The 17,500-nt window shown below is 44.5% G+C and overlaps 1 protein-coding gene across 1 annotated transcript in view; it reads left to right on the forward strand.

Annotated features, from left to right (window-relative positions):
* megf11 (multiple EGF-like-domains 11) overlaps positions 1 to 17,500 on the forward strand; it is a gene marked incomplete in the record, with an annotated part of 249,854 nt that overhangs the window by 220,015 nt on the left and 12,339 nt on the right. Inside the window, 2 exon segments of the mRNA XM_029752072.1 lie at positions 758 to 1,036; positions 9,470 to 9,598. Of these exon segments, the coding sequence (XP_029607932.1) occupies positions 758 to 1,036; positions 9,470 to 9,598 (408 nt within the window).

Below are 17,500 nucleotides of genomic sequence, written 5' to 3' on the forward strand. Positions count from 1 at the left end.
CATACTTAAATTCACACAGGACACTGGAGAAATACTCCAGATATAACAGACTGCCTCTCCCTGTCTTTCCCTGCCTCTTTCTTCCTCTCCCTGTCTCTCCCTGTCTCTCCCTGCCTCTCCCTGCCTCTCCCTGCCTCTCTGTGCCTCTTCCTTCCTCTCCCTGCCTCTTCCTTCCTCTCCCTGCCTCTTCCTGTCTCTCCCTGTCTCTCCCTGCCTCCTACCCTGTCTCTCTCTGTCTCTCTCTGTCTCTCCCTGTTTCTCCCTGCTTCTCCCTGTCTCTCCCTGCCTCCTTCCCTGCATCCTACCCTGGCTCCTACCCTGCCTCTCCCTGCCTCCTTCCCTGCCTCCTACCCTGCCTCTCCCTGCCTCCTTCTCTGCCTCCTACCCTGCCTCTCCCTGCCTTCTTCCCTGCCTCCTACCCTCCCTCCTTCCCTGCTTCCTACCCTGCCTCTCCCTGCCTCCTAACTTCTCTCCTACCCTGCCTCCTACCCTGCCTCTCCCTGCCTCCTACCCAGCCTTCTACCCTGCCTCCTTCCCTGCCTCCTTCCCTGCCTCCTACCCTGCATCCTTCCCTTCCTCCTACCCTGCCTCTCCCTGCCTCCTTCTCTGCCTCCTACCCTGCTTCTCCCTGCCTCCTTCCCTGCCTACTTCCCTGCTTCCTACCCTGCCTCTCCCTGACTCCTACCTTGCCTCCTACCCTGCCTCCTACCCTGCCACTCCCTGCCTCCTACCCAGCCTTCTACCCTGCCTCACCCAGCCTCCTTCCCTGCCTCCTACCCTACCTCCTTCCCTGCTTCCTTCCCTGCCTCCTTCCCTGCTTCTTACCCTGCCTCTCCCTGCCTCCTACCCAGCCTCCTACCCTGCCTCACCCTGCCTCCTACCCTGCCTCCTTCCCTGCCTCCTACCCAGTCTCCTACCCTGCCTCCTTCCCTGCCTCCTACCCTGCCTCCTTCCCTGCCTGCTACCCTGCCTCTCCCAGTCTCCTACCCTGCCTCCTACCCTACCTCCTACCCTGCCTCCTACCCTGCCTCTCCCAGTCTCCTACCCTGCATCTTCCTACCTCTCCCTGTCTCTCCCTACCTCCCCCTACCTCCCCCTGTCTCTCCCTACCTCCCCCTGCATCTCCCTACCTCCCTCTGTCTCTCCCTGCATCGCCCTACCTCCCCCTGTCTCCCCCAGCCTCCTACCCTCCCTCCTTCCCTGCATCTTCCTACCTCTCCCTGTCTCTCTCTGCATCTTCCTGCCTCCTGCCCTGCCTCCTTCCCTGCCTCCTACCCTGCCTCCTTCCCTGCTTCTTACCCTGCCTCTCCCTGTCTTCTACCCAGCCTCCTACCCTGCCTCACCCTGCCTCCTACCCTGCCTCCTTCCCTGCCTCCTACCCAGTCTCCTACCCTGCCTCCTTCCCTGACTCCTAGCCTGCCTCCTTCCCTGCCTCCTACCCTGCCTCTCCCAGTCTCCTACCCTGCCACCTACCCTGCATTCTACCCTGCCTTCTACCCTGCCTCTCCCAGTCTCCTACCCTGCCACCTACCCTGCATTCTACCCTGCCTTCTACCCTGCCTCTCCCAGTCTCCTACCCTGCCACCTACCCTGCATTCTACCCTGCCTTCTACCCTGCCTCTCCCAGTCTCCTACCCTGCATTCTACCCTGCCTCCTACCCAGCCTCCTTCCCTGCATCTTCCTACCTCTCCCTGTCTCTCCCTACCTTTCCCCTACCTCCCCCTGTCTCTCCCTACCTCCCCCTGTCTCTCCCTACCTCCCCCTGCATCTCCCTACCTCCCTCTGTCTCTCCCTGCATCGCGCTACCTCCCCCTGTCTCTCCCTACCTCCCCCTGCATCTCTCTACCTCCCTCTGTCTCTCCCTGCATCGCGCTACCTCCCCCTGTCTCCCCCAGTCTCCTACCCTCCCTCCTTCCCTGCATCTTCCTACCTCTCCCTGTCTCTCTCTGCATCTTCCTGCCTGCTACCCTGCCTCCTTCCCTGCCTCCTACCCTGCCTCCTTCCCTGTCTCTCCCTACCTCCCCCTGTCTCTCCCTGCATCGTCCTACCTCCCCCTGTCTCTCCCTGCAACTAATTGACATGATCAGTGTCTCTCTGACAAATAACCTTCAGTGACAATCTAATCTGAATATTGCTGAGACATTCTCTTTTAGAGAGAGAGAGAGAGACACAAAGTAAGCGACAGTATTATCAGCTGTCCTATGTCCTCTCAGTTCAGTCAACAGGAAACCTAGTGATATTAGCAGCTGTCCTATGTCCTCTCAGTTCAGTCAACAGGAAACCTAGTGATATTAGCAGCTGTCCTCTGTCCTCTCAGTTCAGTCAACAGGAAACCTAGTGATATTAGCAGCTGTCCTTTGTCCTCTCAGTTCAGTCAACAGGAAACCTAGTGAAAGAGGATGGCTTTGTTATGTGTTAAATATAATAAGTAATAAGTATAAATTGTATATTTGTATGGATGTATGAAAGCTTGTATAATACGTGGAAGTCCTTATTAGTTGTTCATTTTCTATGTTCAGATTTGAGAGGTTTTTAAATGCTTCGAGGCTCATATTATCGAACACAGACAATCCAATGAGTTACTCTATCCTGCTAATCCAATGAGTTACTCTATCCTGCTAATCCAATGAGTTATTCTATCCTGCTAATCCAATGAGTTACTCTATCCTGCTAATCCAATGAGTTATTCTATCCTGCTAATCCAATGAGTTACTCTATCCTGCTAATCCAATGAGTTACTCTATCCTGCTAATCCAATGAGTTACTCTATCCTGCTAATCCAATGAGTTACTCTATCCTGCTAATCCAATGAGTTACTCTATCCTGCTAATCCAATGAGTTACTCTATCCTGCTAATCCAATGAGTTACTCTATCCATGAGTTATTCTATCCTGCTAATCCAATGAGTTACTCTATCCTGCTAATCCAATGAGTTACTCTATCCTGCTAATCCAATGAGTTACTCTATCCTGCTAATCCAATGAGTTACTCTATCCTATCCTGCTAATCCAATGAGTTACTCTGCTAATCCAATGAGTTACTCTATCCTGCTAATCCAATGAGTTATTCTATCCTGCTAATCCAATGAGTTATTATATTCTGCTAATCCAATGAGTTACTCTATCCTGCTAATCCAATGAATTACTCTATCCTGCTAATCCAATGAGTTATTCTATCCTGCTAATCCAATGAGTTACTCTGCTAATCCAATGAGTTATTATATTCTGCTAATCCAATGAGTTATTCTATCCTGCTAATCCAATGAGTTACTCTATCCTGCTAATCCAATGAGTTACTCTGCTAATCCAATGAGTTACTCTATCCTGCTAATCCAATGAGTTACTCTATCCTGCTAATCCAATGGGTTACTCTATCCTGCTAATCCAATGGGTTACTCTATCCTGCTAATCCAATGAGTTACTCTATCCTGCTAATCCAATGAGTTACTCTATCCTGCTAATCCAATAAGGTACTCTATCCTGCTAATCCAATGAGTTACTCTGCTAATCCAATTCGTTTTCTATCCTGCTAATCCAATGAGTTATTCTATCCTGCTAATCCAATGAGTTGCTCTATCCTGCTAATCCAATGAGTTACTCTATCCTGCTAATCCAATGAGTTACTCTATCCTGCTAATCCAATGAGTTACTCTATCCTGCTAATCCAATGAGTTACTCTATCCTGCTAATCCAATGAGTTACTCTATCCTGCTAATCCAATGAGTTACTCTATCCTGCTAATCCAATGAGTTATTCTATCCTGCTAATCCAATGAGTTACTCTATCCTGCTAATCCAATGAGTTACTCTATCCTGCTAATCCAATGAGTTACTCTATCCTGCTAATCCAATGAGTTACTCTATCCTGCTAATCCAATGAGTTTGTCACACTCTGATCTGTTTCACCTGTCCTTGTGATTGTCTCCACCCACCTCCAGGTGTCGCCCATCTTCTCCATTATCCCCTGTGTATTTATACCTGTGTTCTCTGTTTTGTCTGTTGCCAGTTCGTTTTGTTCATTAATACCTACCAGCGTTTGACCCCCTTGCTCCTATCCTGTCTATAGTGCCAGTTTACTAGTTTCCCAGCTTTGACCTTTCTGCCTGCCCTGACCCTGAGCCCGCCTACCGTCCCGTATCTTTGCCCCACTAATCTGGATTACCGACCTCTGCCTGACCTGGATATATAGCCTCTCTACTGTTATAGCCTCTCTGCTGTATATAGCCTCTCTACTGTTATAGCCTCGCTACTGTATATAGCCTCTCTACTGTATATAGCCTCTGTTGTATCATAGTTACCTGTTGTCTTGTTGTCCTGTCTCATGTTAGACTCTGTTGGATCATAGTTACCTGTTGTCCTGTCTCATGTTAGACTCTGTTGTCCTGTCTCATGTTAGACCCTGTTGTCCTGTCTCATGTTAGACTCTGTTGGATCATAGTTACCTGTTGTCCTGTCTCATGTTAGACTCTGTTGTCCTGTCTCATGTTAGACTCTGTTGTCCTGTCTCATGTTAGACTCTGTTGTCCTGTCTCATGTTAGACCCTGTTGTCCTGTCTCATGTTAGACTCTGTTGGATCATAGTTACCTGTTGTCCTGTCTCATGTTAGACTCTGTTGTCCTGTCTCATGTTAGACTCTGTTGTATCATAGTTACCTGTTGTCCTGTGTCTGCTACGGTTAAATGAGATGACATGCTATTGCCATGGATTGCATTCTTGTCTTCTCTGTTGGAATCCAGGCCCGTCTGCTGGAGAGTTCATCAGAGTCTCTCTGGTTGCGTTTCCTCGAAGATCAAAGTATTTTGTGGTTGTTAGAATGGATACTTCTTCAGAGTACCCTTCGGAAATGTTCTCATAGGATAGATGTTTCGACAGTTTTCTGTATTCTTGTCCTAAATTTACGTAATATCTAGCTGCAGACTAGTAATTCATGTCCAAGATTTGCTCTTGTTCTGTAGGGATCGATAGTCTCAGAGTTTAACCATGTAGCCAATGCTCCACGTGGAATAGTCTTGTCCTTTGGTAGAGTTGTAGTTTCAACCATTTCACACACCAGCGTCACCCGGCATGTTTTGGTCTCAGAAATTCAACCATTTGCAACCTTAGCTTACACCGTGGTTTGCGTCTGTCTGGTGTGAATTTCATCAGGAGTGGGTTTTATATGTAACAGTAGAAATGGGTGGTCCATGATGCCCAATGTGATGTCTGGGCTCACGGGAGGTGTGGCCACTGACTAGTTAATCTTTATATGAAAATCCATGCTCTCATTTAGAAGGTTAATATCACATTACGTCTTTTCACAAATAGTTTCATATTTAATCATATACTTTTCACAATATTTAGATGTAAACCTGACAGCTGGGAAATGTCCACTTTAAGAGATACCGTTATGTGTGTTTCCTGTCCTTCATGAGATCACCAAATAAAACACTCGTCACAACTGTCCCTTACGTATCCATAGACTATTCCCACATTCTCAAAAGTAGCAATATTGTTTAATTCTCCCATTTTTGGGGATTAGGAGTTTGGCCAAGTGAAGTCCTTTGTTCTCTCTTTGTGCTCTCTCCCTTTCTTTCTGCATGACCAGGGGGAGAGAGTCTCCGCCGGGGAATTTATGACCTGAGATAACAGAACCTGGGTGTAGGAGAGAGAGTGGGGGGGGGGAGCTACGATCTACACCCAGAAAGGGCCACGTCATGACCCTGTCTCATGTTAGACTCCCTGATGGGCCCAGGATCCCCTGGACCAGCATGGGGAATGAGAGCCTGAACACACGCACACACCCAACAAACAAGCCCTCCAACCAGCCCCCCAACTAGCCCCCCAACCAGCCCACCAACCAGCCCCCCAACTAGCCCCCCCAACCAGCCCCCCTAACCAGCCCCGTAACCAGCCCCCAAACCAGCCTCTCAACCAGCCCCCCAACCAGCCCCACCAACCAGCCCCCCAACCAGCCCCCCAACTAGCCCCCCAACTAGCCCCCCAACCAGCCCCCCACCAGCCCCCCAACTAGCCCCCCAACCAGCCCCCAACTAGCCCCCCAACTAGCCCCCCAACCAGCCCCCCAACCAGCCCCCCAACTAGCACCCAACCAGCCCCCCAACTAGCCACCCAACCAGCCCCCAACTATCCCCCAACCAGCCCCCAACTAGCCCCCCAACCAGCCCCCCAACTAGCCCCCCAACCAGCCCCCAACCAGCCCCCAACCAGCCCCCCAACCAGCCCCCCAACTAGCCACCCAACTAGCCACCCAACCAGCCCCCAACTATCCCCCAACCAGCCCCCCAACCAGCCCCCCAATGGAGAAAAGGAAGTCAGTGGAATCATTCAAATGAACCCGTTTTATGAACATAATTTAACCTCAATATCCTCAAAGGCAAAGACAGTCAGTCACCTTATCTGATTTGAACACCGCTGCGTTCTCTTTACGTTTCTCCTGATATAGTACTCTGAGGCTTCGGGGTTTGTGTCCTACATGGCACCCTATTCCCTATGTGCTGCACTACTTTTTGACCAGAGTCCATTAGAAGTACTGCAAAATGTAGGTAATAGGGTGCCATGTGAGATTAAACCTTTGTTTAAATACCTGCCTACTGAAGCTTCTTGTCTTTGGAGGAAGAAAAAAAACAGCAACCTGATTGAATATGTCTTTGCTGGTTCCAGGAAGAAAGTGGAGATAGAAGCTGAATCTAAAATGAAATCTTTAATTGAGGAGAGTGTCAGAGAGGGTGATTAACACTGTTAATGGGAATCCAGCTGTTCTGGTAATAAGATGGGACTCCAGCTGTTCTGAGTAATAAGATGGGGAATCCAGCTGTTCTGAGTAATAAGATGGGGAATCCAGCTGTTCTGGGTAATAAGATGGGAATCCAGCTGTTCTGAGTAATAAGATGGGGGATCCAGCTGTTCTGAGTAATAGGATGGGAATCCAGCTGTTCTGAGTAATAAGATGGGGAATCCAGCTGTTCTGAGTAATAAGATGGGGGATCCAGCTGTTCTGGGTAATAAGATGGGAATCCAGCTGTTCTGAGTAATAAGATGGGGAATCCAGCTGTTCTGAGTAATAAGATGGGGGATCCAGCTGTTCTGAGTAATAAGATGGGAATCCAGCTGTTCTGAGTAATAAGATGGGGATCCAGCTGTTCTGAGTAATAAGATGGGGAATCCAGCTGTTCTGAGTAATAAGATGGGGATCCAGCTGTTCTGAGTAATAAGATGGGAATCCAGCTGTTCTGAGTAATAAGATGGGGATCCAGCTGTTCTGAGTAATAAGATGGGGAATCCAGCTGTTCTGAGTAATAAGATGGGGAATCCAGCTGTTCTGGGTAATAAGATGGGAATCCAGCTGTTCTGGGTAATAAGATGGGAATCCAGCTGTTCTGGTAATAAGATGGGAATCCAGCTGTTCTGAGTAATAAGATGGGGAATCCAGCTGTTCTGGGTAATAAGATGGGAATCCAGCTGTTCTGAGTAATAAGATGGGAATCCAGCTGTTCTGGGTAATAAGATGGGAATCCAGCTGTTCTGGGTAATAAGATGGGAATCCAGCTGTTCTGGGTAATAAGATGGGAATCCAGCTGTTCTGAGTAATAAGATGGGGAATCCAGCTGTTCTGGGTAATAAGATGGGAATCCAGCTGTTCTGGTAATAAGATGGGACTCCAGCTGTTCTGGTAATAAGATGGGACTCCAGCTGTTCTGGGTAATAAGATGGGAATCCAGCTGTTCTGGGTAATAAGATGGGAATCCAGCTGTTCTCCCTCAGCCTATATCTATATCCTGTTTCTCTCTCCCTCAGCCTATATCTATATCCTGTTACTCTCTCCCTCAGCCTATATCTATATCCTGTTTCTCTCTCCCTCAGCCTATATCTATATCCTGTTTCTCTCTCCCTCAGCCTATATCTATATCCTGTTTCTCTCTCCCCCAGCCTATATCTATATCATGTTTCTCTCTCCCCAGCCTATATCTATATCCTGTTTCTCTCTCCCCAACCTATATCTATATCCTGTTTCTCTCTCCCCCAGCCTATATCTATATCCTGTTTCCTGTTTCTCTCTCCCCCAGGCTATATCTATATCCTGTTACTCTCTCCCTCAGCCTATATCTATATCCTGTTACTCTCTCCCTCAGCCTATATCTATATCCTGTTTCTCTCTCCTCAGCCTATATCTATATCCTGTTTCCTGTTTCTCTCTCCCTCAGCCTATATCTATATCCTGTTACTCTCTCCCTCAGCCTATATCTATATCCTGTTTCTTTCTCCCTCAGCCTATATCTATATCCTGTTTCTCTCTCCCTCAGCCTATATCTATATCCTGTTTCCTGTTTCTCTCTCCCTCAGCCTATATCTATATCCTGTTTCCTGTTTCTCTCTCCCTCAGCCTATATCTATATCCTGTTTCCTGTTTCTCTCTCCCTCAGCCTATATCTATATCCTGTTTCTCTGTCCCTCAGCCTATATCTATATCCTGTTTCTCTCTCCCTCAGCCTATATCTATATCCTGTTTCCTGTTTCTCTCTCCCTCAGCCTATATCTATATCCTGTTTCCTGTTTCTCTCTCCCTCAGCCTATATCTATATCCTGTTTCTCTGTCCCTCAGCCTATATCTATATCCTGTTTCTCTCTCCCTCAGCCTATATCTATATCCTGTTTCCTGTTTCTCTCTCCCTCAGCCTATATCTATATCCTGTTTCCTGTTTCTCTCTCCCTCAGCCTATATCTATATCCTGTTTCCTGTTTCTCTCTCCCTCAGCCTATATCTATATCCTGTTACTCTCTCCCTCAGCCTATATCTATATCCTGTTTCTCTCTCCCTCAGCCTATATCTATATCCTGTTTCTCTCTCCCCAGCCTATATCTATATCCTGTTTCCTGTTTCTCTCTCCCTCAGCCTATATCTATATCCTGTTTCCTGTTTCTCTCTCCCTCAGCCTATATCTATATCCTGTTTCTCTCTCCCTCTGCCTATATCTATATCCTGTTTCTCTCTCCTCAGCCTATATCTATATCCTGTTACTCTCTCCCTCAGCCTATATCTATATCCTGTTTCTCTCTCCCTCAGCCTATATCTATATCCTGTTACTCTCTCCCCCAGCCTATATCTATATCCTGTTACTCTCTCCCTCAGCCTATATCTATATCCTGTTACTCTCTCCCTCAGCCTATATCTATATCCTGTTTCTCTCTCCCTCAGCCTATATCTATATCCTGTTTCCTGTTTCTCTCTCCCTTATTCCTTAAAGAGCTGTAACTCTTTGAGAGCTCTGTGGCCTGGGGGGGGGTTAAGTGCCTTGCTCATGGGCACAACGGCAATCAATGGCATCTAGGATTTGATACCTGCAACCCTCCAGTGTGTGTGTGTGTGTGTGTGTGTGTGTGTGTGTGTGTGTGTGTGTGTGTGTGTGTGTGTGTGCTTTTACAGTGTGTTCAAGGGCTGTACTCAGATCTGTCTCTCTGTGTGTGTTTATAGTGTGTTTCAGTGGCAGTTACGGTAAGGGTTGTTCTGAGATCTGTTTGTGCACCAACAACGGGACATGTAACCACATCGATGGATCCTGTCAGTGTTTCCCTGGTTGGATAGGAGAAGACTGTTCTCACAGTACGTATGTCTCTCTCTGTCTCTCTCTCTCTCTGTCTCTCTCTCTCTCTCTGTCTCTCTGTCGCTCTCTCTCTCTCTGTCTCTCTGTCGCTCTCTCTCTCTCTGTCTCTCTCTCTCTCTCTGTCTCTCTGTCTCTCTCTCTCTCTCTCTGTCTCTCTGTCTCTCTGTCTCTCTGTCTCTCTGTCTCTCTGTCTCTCTCTCCCCCCCTCTCTCTCTCTCTCTCTTTCTCTCTTTCTTTCTCTCTTTCTATTCAATTTCAATTCAAAGGGGCTTTATTGACATGGGAAAGTGAGAAGAAACAAAAAAACAACAACAACAAAAGAACAAAAACAAAATGTCCAGTAAACATGACATCACAAAGGATTCAAATGGATGAGCTATATATACATCAGCTATATATACAGTGTTTTTAACGACGTGCAAATAGTTGCAGTATTATTAGTAGGGTAAGATAAATAAAGAGATAAATATTTGGTATTTACTTTGTTGTTTGTGCTCCTCTGGTTTCCCTGTTGTCATGGCAACGGGTCACAAATCTTGCTGCACATCTCAGTATTTCGCCAAATATGGGAGTTTATCAATGTTTTGATTTGTTTTCTCTTTGATTTGTGGGTCTGTGTGATCAGTGGGAAATATGTGTCTCTAATATGGTCAGACATTTGGCAGGAGGTTAGGAAGTGCAGCTCAGTTTCCACCTCATTTTGTGGGCAGTGTGCACATAGCCTGTCTTCTCTTGAGAGCCAGGTCTGCCTACGGCAGCCTTTCTCAATAGCAAGGCTATGCTCACTGAGTCTGTACATAGTCAAAGCTTTCCTTAAGTTTGGGTCAGTCACAGTAGTCAGGTATTCTGCCACTGTGTACTCTCTGTTTAGGGCCAAATATCATTCTAGTTTGCTCTGTTTTTTTGTTAATTCTTTCCAATGTGTTAAGTAATTATCTTTTTATTTTCTCATGATTTGGTTGGGTCTAATTGTGTTGCTGTCCTGGGGCTCTGTGGGGTCTGTTTGTGTTTGTGAACAGAGCCCCAGGACCAGCTTGCTTAGGGGACTCTTCTCCAGGTTCATTTCTCTGTAGGTGATGGCTTTGTTATGGAAGGTTTGGGAATCGCTTCCTTTTAGGTGGTTGTAGAATATAAGTTATTTTCAGGATTTTAATAATTAGCGGGTATCGTCCTAATTCTGCTCTGCATTATTTGGTGTTATACATTCTACATTGAGAATGGCTCAGTTGGTAGAGCATGGTGTTTGCAATGCCAGGGTTGTGGGTTCGAATCCCAGAGGGGACCAGTACGGAGAAAAAAATTATGAAATGTATGCATTCACCGCTGTAAGTCGCTCTGGATAAGAGCGTCTGCTAAATGACTAAAATGAGAATATTTTTGCAGAGTCTCAGTTTGGTGTTTGTCCCATTTTTGTGAATTCTTGGTTGGTGAGCGGACCCCAGACCTCACAACCGTAAAGGGCAATGGGTTCTATAACTGATTCAAGTATTTTTTAGCCAGATCCTAATTGGTATGTCAAATTTTATATTCCTTTTGATGGCATAGAAAGCCCTTCTTGCCTTGTCTCTTAAATCTTTCACAGCCTTGTAGAAGTTACCTGTGGTGCTGATGTTTAAGCCAAAGTATAATTAATAATTAAGTCTAATTCTTTGTGTGTTCTAAGGAAACGGTGTTTAGTTAGAATTTGTATTTATTGGACCACCTGGACTTTTTTAGGAACACCAATATTTTTTGTCTTACTGAGATTTACTGTCAGGCCCCAAGTCTGACAGAATCTGTGCAGAAGATCTAGGTGCTGCTGTAGGCCCTTCTTGGTTGGGGACAGAAGCACCAGATCATCAGCAAACATTTGACTACAGATTCTAGTACGGTGAGGGTCAGACTGTTCTAGTGCCCTCGCCAAATTCATTGATACAGTGAGGGGAAAAAGTATTTGATCCCCTGCTGATTTTGTACATTTGCCCACTTACAAAGAAATGATCAGTCTATAATTTTAATGGTAGGTTTAGTTGAACAGTGAGAGACGGAATAACAACAACAAAAAATCCAGAAAAACGCATGTCAAAAATGTTATAAAATGATTTGCATTTTAATGAGGGAAATAAGTATCTGACCCCTCTGCAAAACATGACTTAGTACTTGGTGGCAAAACCCTTGTTGGCAATCACAGAGGTCAGACGTTTCTTGTAGTTGGCCACCAGGTTTGCACACGTCTCAGGAGGGATTTTGTCCCACTCCTCTTTGCAGATCTTCTCCAAGTCATTAAGGTTTCGAGGCTGACGTTTGGCAACTTGAACCTTCAGCTCCTTCCACAGATTTTCTATGGGATTAAGGTCTGGAGACTGGCTAGGCCACTCGACCTTAATGTGCTTCTTCTTGAGCCACTCCTTTGTTGCCTTGGCCGTGTGTTTTGGGTCATTGTCATGCTGGAATACCCATCCACGACCCATTTTCAATGCCCTGGCTGAGGGAAGGATGTTCTCACCCAAGCTTTGACGGTACATGGCCCCGTCCATTGTCCCTTTGATGCGGTGAAGTTGTTCTATCCCCTTAGCAGAAAAACACCCCCAAAGCATAATGTTTCCACCTCCATGTTTGATGGTGGGGATAGTGTTCTTGGGGTCATAGGCAGCATTCCTCCTCCTCCAAAAACGGCGAGTTGAGTTGATGCCAAAGAGCTCCATTTTGGTCTCATCTGACCACAACACTTTCACCAGTTGTCCTCTGAATCATTCAGATGTTCATTGGCAAACTTCAGACGGGCATGTATATGTATTCTTGAGCAGGGGGACCTTGCGGGCGCTGCAGGATTTCAGTCCTTCACGGCGTAGTGTGTTACCAATTGTTTTCTTGGTGACTATGGTCCCAGCTGCCTTGAGATCATTGACAAGATCCTCCCGTGTAGTTCTGGGCTGATTATTCACCGTTCTCATGATCATTGCAACCCCACGAGGTGAGATCTTGCATGGAGCCCCAGGCCGAGGGAGATTGACAGTTATTTTGTGTTTCTTCCATTTGCGAATAATCGCACCAAATGTTGTCACCTTCTCACCAAGCTGCTTGGCGATGGTCTTGTAGCCCATTCCAGCCTTGTGTAGGTCTACAATCTTGTCCCTGACATCCTTGGAGAGCTCTTTGGTCTTGGCCATGGTGGAGAGTTTGGAATCTGATTGATTGATTGCTTCTGTGGACAGGTGTCTTTTTTACAGGTAACAAGCTGCGGTTAGGAGCACTCCCTTTAACGAGTGTGCTCCTAATCTCAGCTCGTTACCTGTATAAAAGACACCTGGGAGCCAGAAATCTTTCTGATTGAGAGAGGATCAAATACTTATTTCCCTCATTAAAATGCAAATCAATTTATATCATTTTTTACATATATTTTACATATATTTTTGATATTTTTGTTGTTATTGTGTCTCTCACTGTTCACATAAACCTACCATTAAAATTAAAATACTTTTTCCCCCCACTGTATATATGTTGAAGAGGGTGGGGCTCATGCTGCATCCCTGTCTCACACCACAACCCTGTGGAAATAAATATGTGTGTTTATTGCCAATTTTAACTGCACACTGGTTGTTTGTGTACATTGATTTTATAATATCGTATATCCCCCCAACACTGTTTTCTATCAATTTATATAGCAGACCCTCATGCCAAATTGAGTCAATCTTTTTCATTTTGTTTATCAACAAAGCATGAAAATACTTAGCTTTTTTTTGTTTTGTTTGTTTGTCAATAAGCGTGTGAAGGGTGTAGACGTGGTCTGTCGTACGGTATTTTGGTAAGAAGCCAATTTTACATTTGCTCAGGACATTGTTTTCACTGAGGAAATGTTGGAGTTTGCTGTTGATGATAATCCAGAGGATTTGTTTGATTGATTGACTGATTCCATTGTAATTATTGGGGTCAGATTTGTCACCACTTTTGTGGATTGAGGTGATCAGACCTTAGATCCAAATATTGAGGAAGATGCCAGAGCTGAGGATAATGTTGAAGAGTTTAAGAATAGTCCATTTGAATTTGTATGTTTTATCATTTTATTGAGGATACCATCAACACCACAGGCCTTTTTGGGTTGGAGGCTTTGTATTTTTACCTGTAGTTCAATCAGTGTAATTGGAGAATCCAGTGGGTTCTGGTAGTCTTTAATAGTTGATTCAAATTTTTGCTAATTGTCATATATATGTGTTTGCTCTTGGTTCTTTGTTATAGAGCCAAAACAATTAGAGATGTGGTTTATCCATACATCACTATTTTGGATAGATAACTCTTCATGTTGTTGTTTTGGGTAGATAACTCTTCATGTTGTTGTTTTGGGTAGATAACTCTATGTGTTGTTGTTTTGGATAGATAACTCTTCATGTTGTTGTTTTGGATAGATAAATCTTCATGTTGTTGTTTTGGATAGATAACTCTTCATGTTGTTGTTTTGGATAGATAACTCTTCATGTTGTTGTTTTGGATAGATAACTCTCCATGTTGTTGTTTTGGATAGATAACTCTATGTGTTGTTGTTTTGGATAGATAACTCTTCATGTTGTTGTTTTGGATAGATAACTCTTCATGTTGTTGTTTTGGATAGATAACTCTTCATGTTGTTGTTTTGGATAGATAACTCTTCATGTTGTTGTTTTGGATAGATAACTCTTCATGTTGTTGTTTAGTGTTTTCCAATTTTCCCAGAAGTGGTTAGATTCTATGGATTCTTCAATTACATTGAGCTGATTTCTGATGTGCTGTTCCTTCTTTTTCCATAGTGTATTTCTGTATTGTTTTAGTGATTCACCATAGTGAAGGCGTAGACTCAGGTTTTCTGGGTCTCTAAGTTTTTGGTTGGACGGGTTTCTCAATTTCTTTCTAAGGTTTTTACATTTTTCATCAAACCATTTCTCATTGTTGTTAGTATTCTGCTAGAATTGTTTTAATTTGATATGTTAGCTGATAGGTCAAATATACTGTTCAGGCTTCCTAATGCTCAGTTTACACCTTCACTATTGCAGGGAAACATTTTGTCCAGGAAGTTGTTTTGGAGGGATTGGATTTGTTGGTGGCCTATTGTTTTTTATTGTTCCTTCCATCTATTGTATTTCTTTATATTATGCAGTTTGTTCGACTTTGAAGCCTCATGGCCTATTGGCTTTGAGGCATCCCTGATTGAGTATTGCTCTGTTCAAGTAGACTGTGATTTTGCTGTGATCTGATAGGGCTGTCAGTGGGCTGACTGTGAACGCTCTGAGAGACTCTGGGTTGAGGTCAGTGATAAAGTAGTCTACAGTACTACTGCCAAGAGATGAGCTATAGGTGTACCTACCGTAGGAGTCCCCTCGAAGCCTCCCATTGACTATGTACAGACCCAGCGTGTGACAGAGCTGCAGGAGTTGTGACCTGTTTTTGTTGGTTATGTTGTCATAGTTGTGTCTAGGGGGGCATATGGAGGAGGGAATACTGTCACCTCCAGGCAGGTGTTTGTCCCCTTGTGTGCTGAGGGTGTCAGGTTCTTGTCCAGTTCTGGCATTTAGGTCACCACAGACTAGTACATCTCCCTGGGCCTGGAAATGGTTGATCTCCCCCTCTAGGATGGGAAAGCTGTCTTCATTAAAGTATGGGGATTCTATTGGGGGGGAAATACAGTGGCTTGATATGATGGTACATGGAGATATGATGGTATAGATATATGATGGTATAGATATATGATGGTACAGAGATATGATGGTACATGGAGATATGATGGTATATAGAGATATGATGGTATAGAGATATGATGGTATATAGAGATATGATGGTATAGAGATATGATGGTATAGAGATATGATGGTATAGAGATATGATGGTATAGATATATGATGGTATAGATATATGATGGTATAGATATATGATGGTATAGATATATGATGGTATAGATATATGATGGTATAGATATATGATGGTATAGATATATGATGGTATACATCTAGCCACTGGGATTTTTGCCCATTCTTCAAGGCAAAACTGCTCCAGCTCCTTCAAGTTGGATGGGTTCCTGCTGGTGTACATCAATCTTTAAGTCATACCACAGATTCTCAATTGGATTGAGGTCTGGGCTTTGACTAGGCCATTCCAAGATATTTAAATATTTCCCCTTAAACCACTCGAGTGTTGCTTTAGCAGTATGCTTAGGGCCATTGTCTTGCTGGAAGGTGAACCTCTGTCCCTGTCTCAAATTTCTGGAAGACTGAAAATAGGTTTCCCTCAATAATTTCCCTGTATTTAGTGCCATCCATCATTCCTTCAATTCTAAGAAGTTTTCCAGTCCCTGCCGATGAAAAACATCCCCACAGCATGATGCTGCCATCTCCGTGCTTCACTGTGGGGATGATGTTCTCAGGGTGATGAGAGGTGTTGAGTTTGCACCAGACATAGCGTTTCCCTTGATGGCCAAAAAGCTCAATTTTAGTCTAATCTAACCAGAGTACCTTCTTCCTGTCAGTGTGTTGCTAGGAGTGGTGGTAGGAGTCAGGCGCAGAGAGCAGAGGTACAGAACTTCGTGTTTATTTTGAACAAAAAAAGCTAACACGATCAACGCCAACACAAACGGCGTGGGTAAATTGCCAAGTGCCCAAAACAGGTGCACAGCATGCAATTAATAACAAGTAATAAATCGCCAGCACATCCAATGATAAAATACAACCTGACGTAAAATAATCCCGCACAACACTGGGCGGGCTAACCAGGCTTAAATAACCAAAATCAAAAAACCAAATGAGGGACAGGTGCAAACAATAAGACATACCAAATGAAAAGGAAAAAAGGATCAGCGGCAGCTAGTACGTCGGTGACGACGACCGCCGAGCGCCGCCCGAGCAGGCAGGGGAGCCACCTTCGATGGGATTCGTGACACTTCCATAGGTTTGGGGAGTCTCCCACATGCCTTTTGGCGAACACCAAACGTGTTTGATTATTTTTTTCTTTAACCTCTATGGGCCTGCGTCCCACCTACTCAACAGCCAGTGGAATCCCATGGCGCGATATTCAAATACCTTAGAAATGCTATTACTTCAATTTCTCAAACATATGACTATTTTACACCATTTTAAAGACAAGACTCTCGTTAATCTAACCACACTGTCCGATTTCAAAAAGGCTTTACAACGAAAGCAAAACATTAGATTATGTCAGCAGAGTACCCAGCCAGAAATAATCAGACACCCATTTTTCAAGCTAGCATATAATGTCACAAAAACCAAAACCACAGCTAAATGCAGCACTAACCTTTGATGATCTTCATCAGATGACACTCCTAGGACATTATGTTATACAATACATGCATGTTTTGTTCAATCAAGTTCATATTTATATCAAAAACCAGCTTTTTACATTAGCATGTGGCTAGCATGTGACTAGCATTCCCACCGAACACTTCCGGTGAATTTACTAAATTACTCACGATAAACGTTCACAAAAAACATAACAATTATTTTAAGAATTATAGATACAGAACTCCTTTATGCAATCGCTATGTCCGATTTTAAAATAGCTTTTCGGTGAAAGCACATTTTGCAATATTCTGAGTAGATAGCCCGGCCATCACAGGCTAGCTATTTTGACACCCACCAAGTGTGGTACTCACCAAACTCAGAATTACTATTAGAAAAATTGGATAGAAAATTGGATTACCTTTGCTGTTCTTCGTCAGAATGCACTCCCAGGACTTCTACTTCAATAACAAATGTTGGTTTGGTTCCAAATAATCCATAGTTATATCCAAATAGCGGCGTTTTGTTTGTGCGTTCAAGACACTATCCGAAGGGTAAAGAAGGGTGACGCCCGACGCGTTTCGTGACAAAAAAATTCTAAATATTCCATTACCGTACTTCGAAGCATGTCAAACGCTGTTTAAAATCAATTTTTATGCGATTTTT

Source organism: Salmo trutta, chromosome 4, assembly GCF_901001165.1.
Source record: "Salmo trutta chromosome 4, fSalTru1.1, whole genome shotgun sequence".
NCBI classification, from domain to species: Eukaryota; Metazoa; Chordata; class Actinopteri; order Salmoniformes; family Salmonidae; genus Salmo; species Salmo trutta.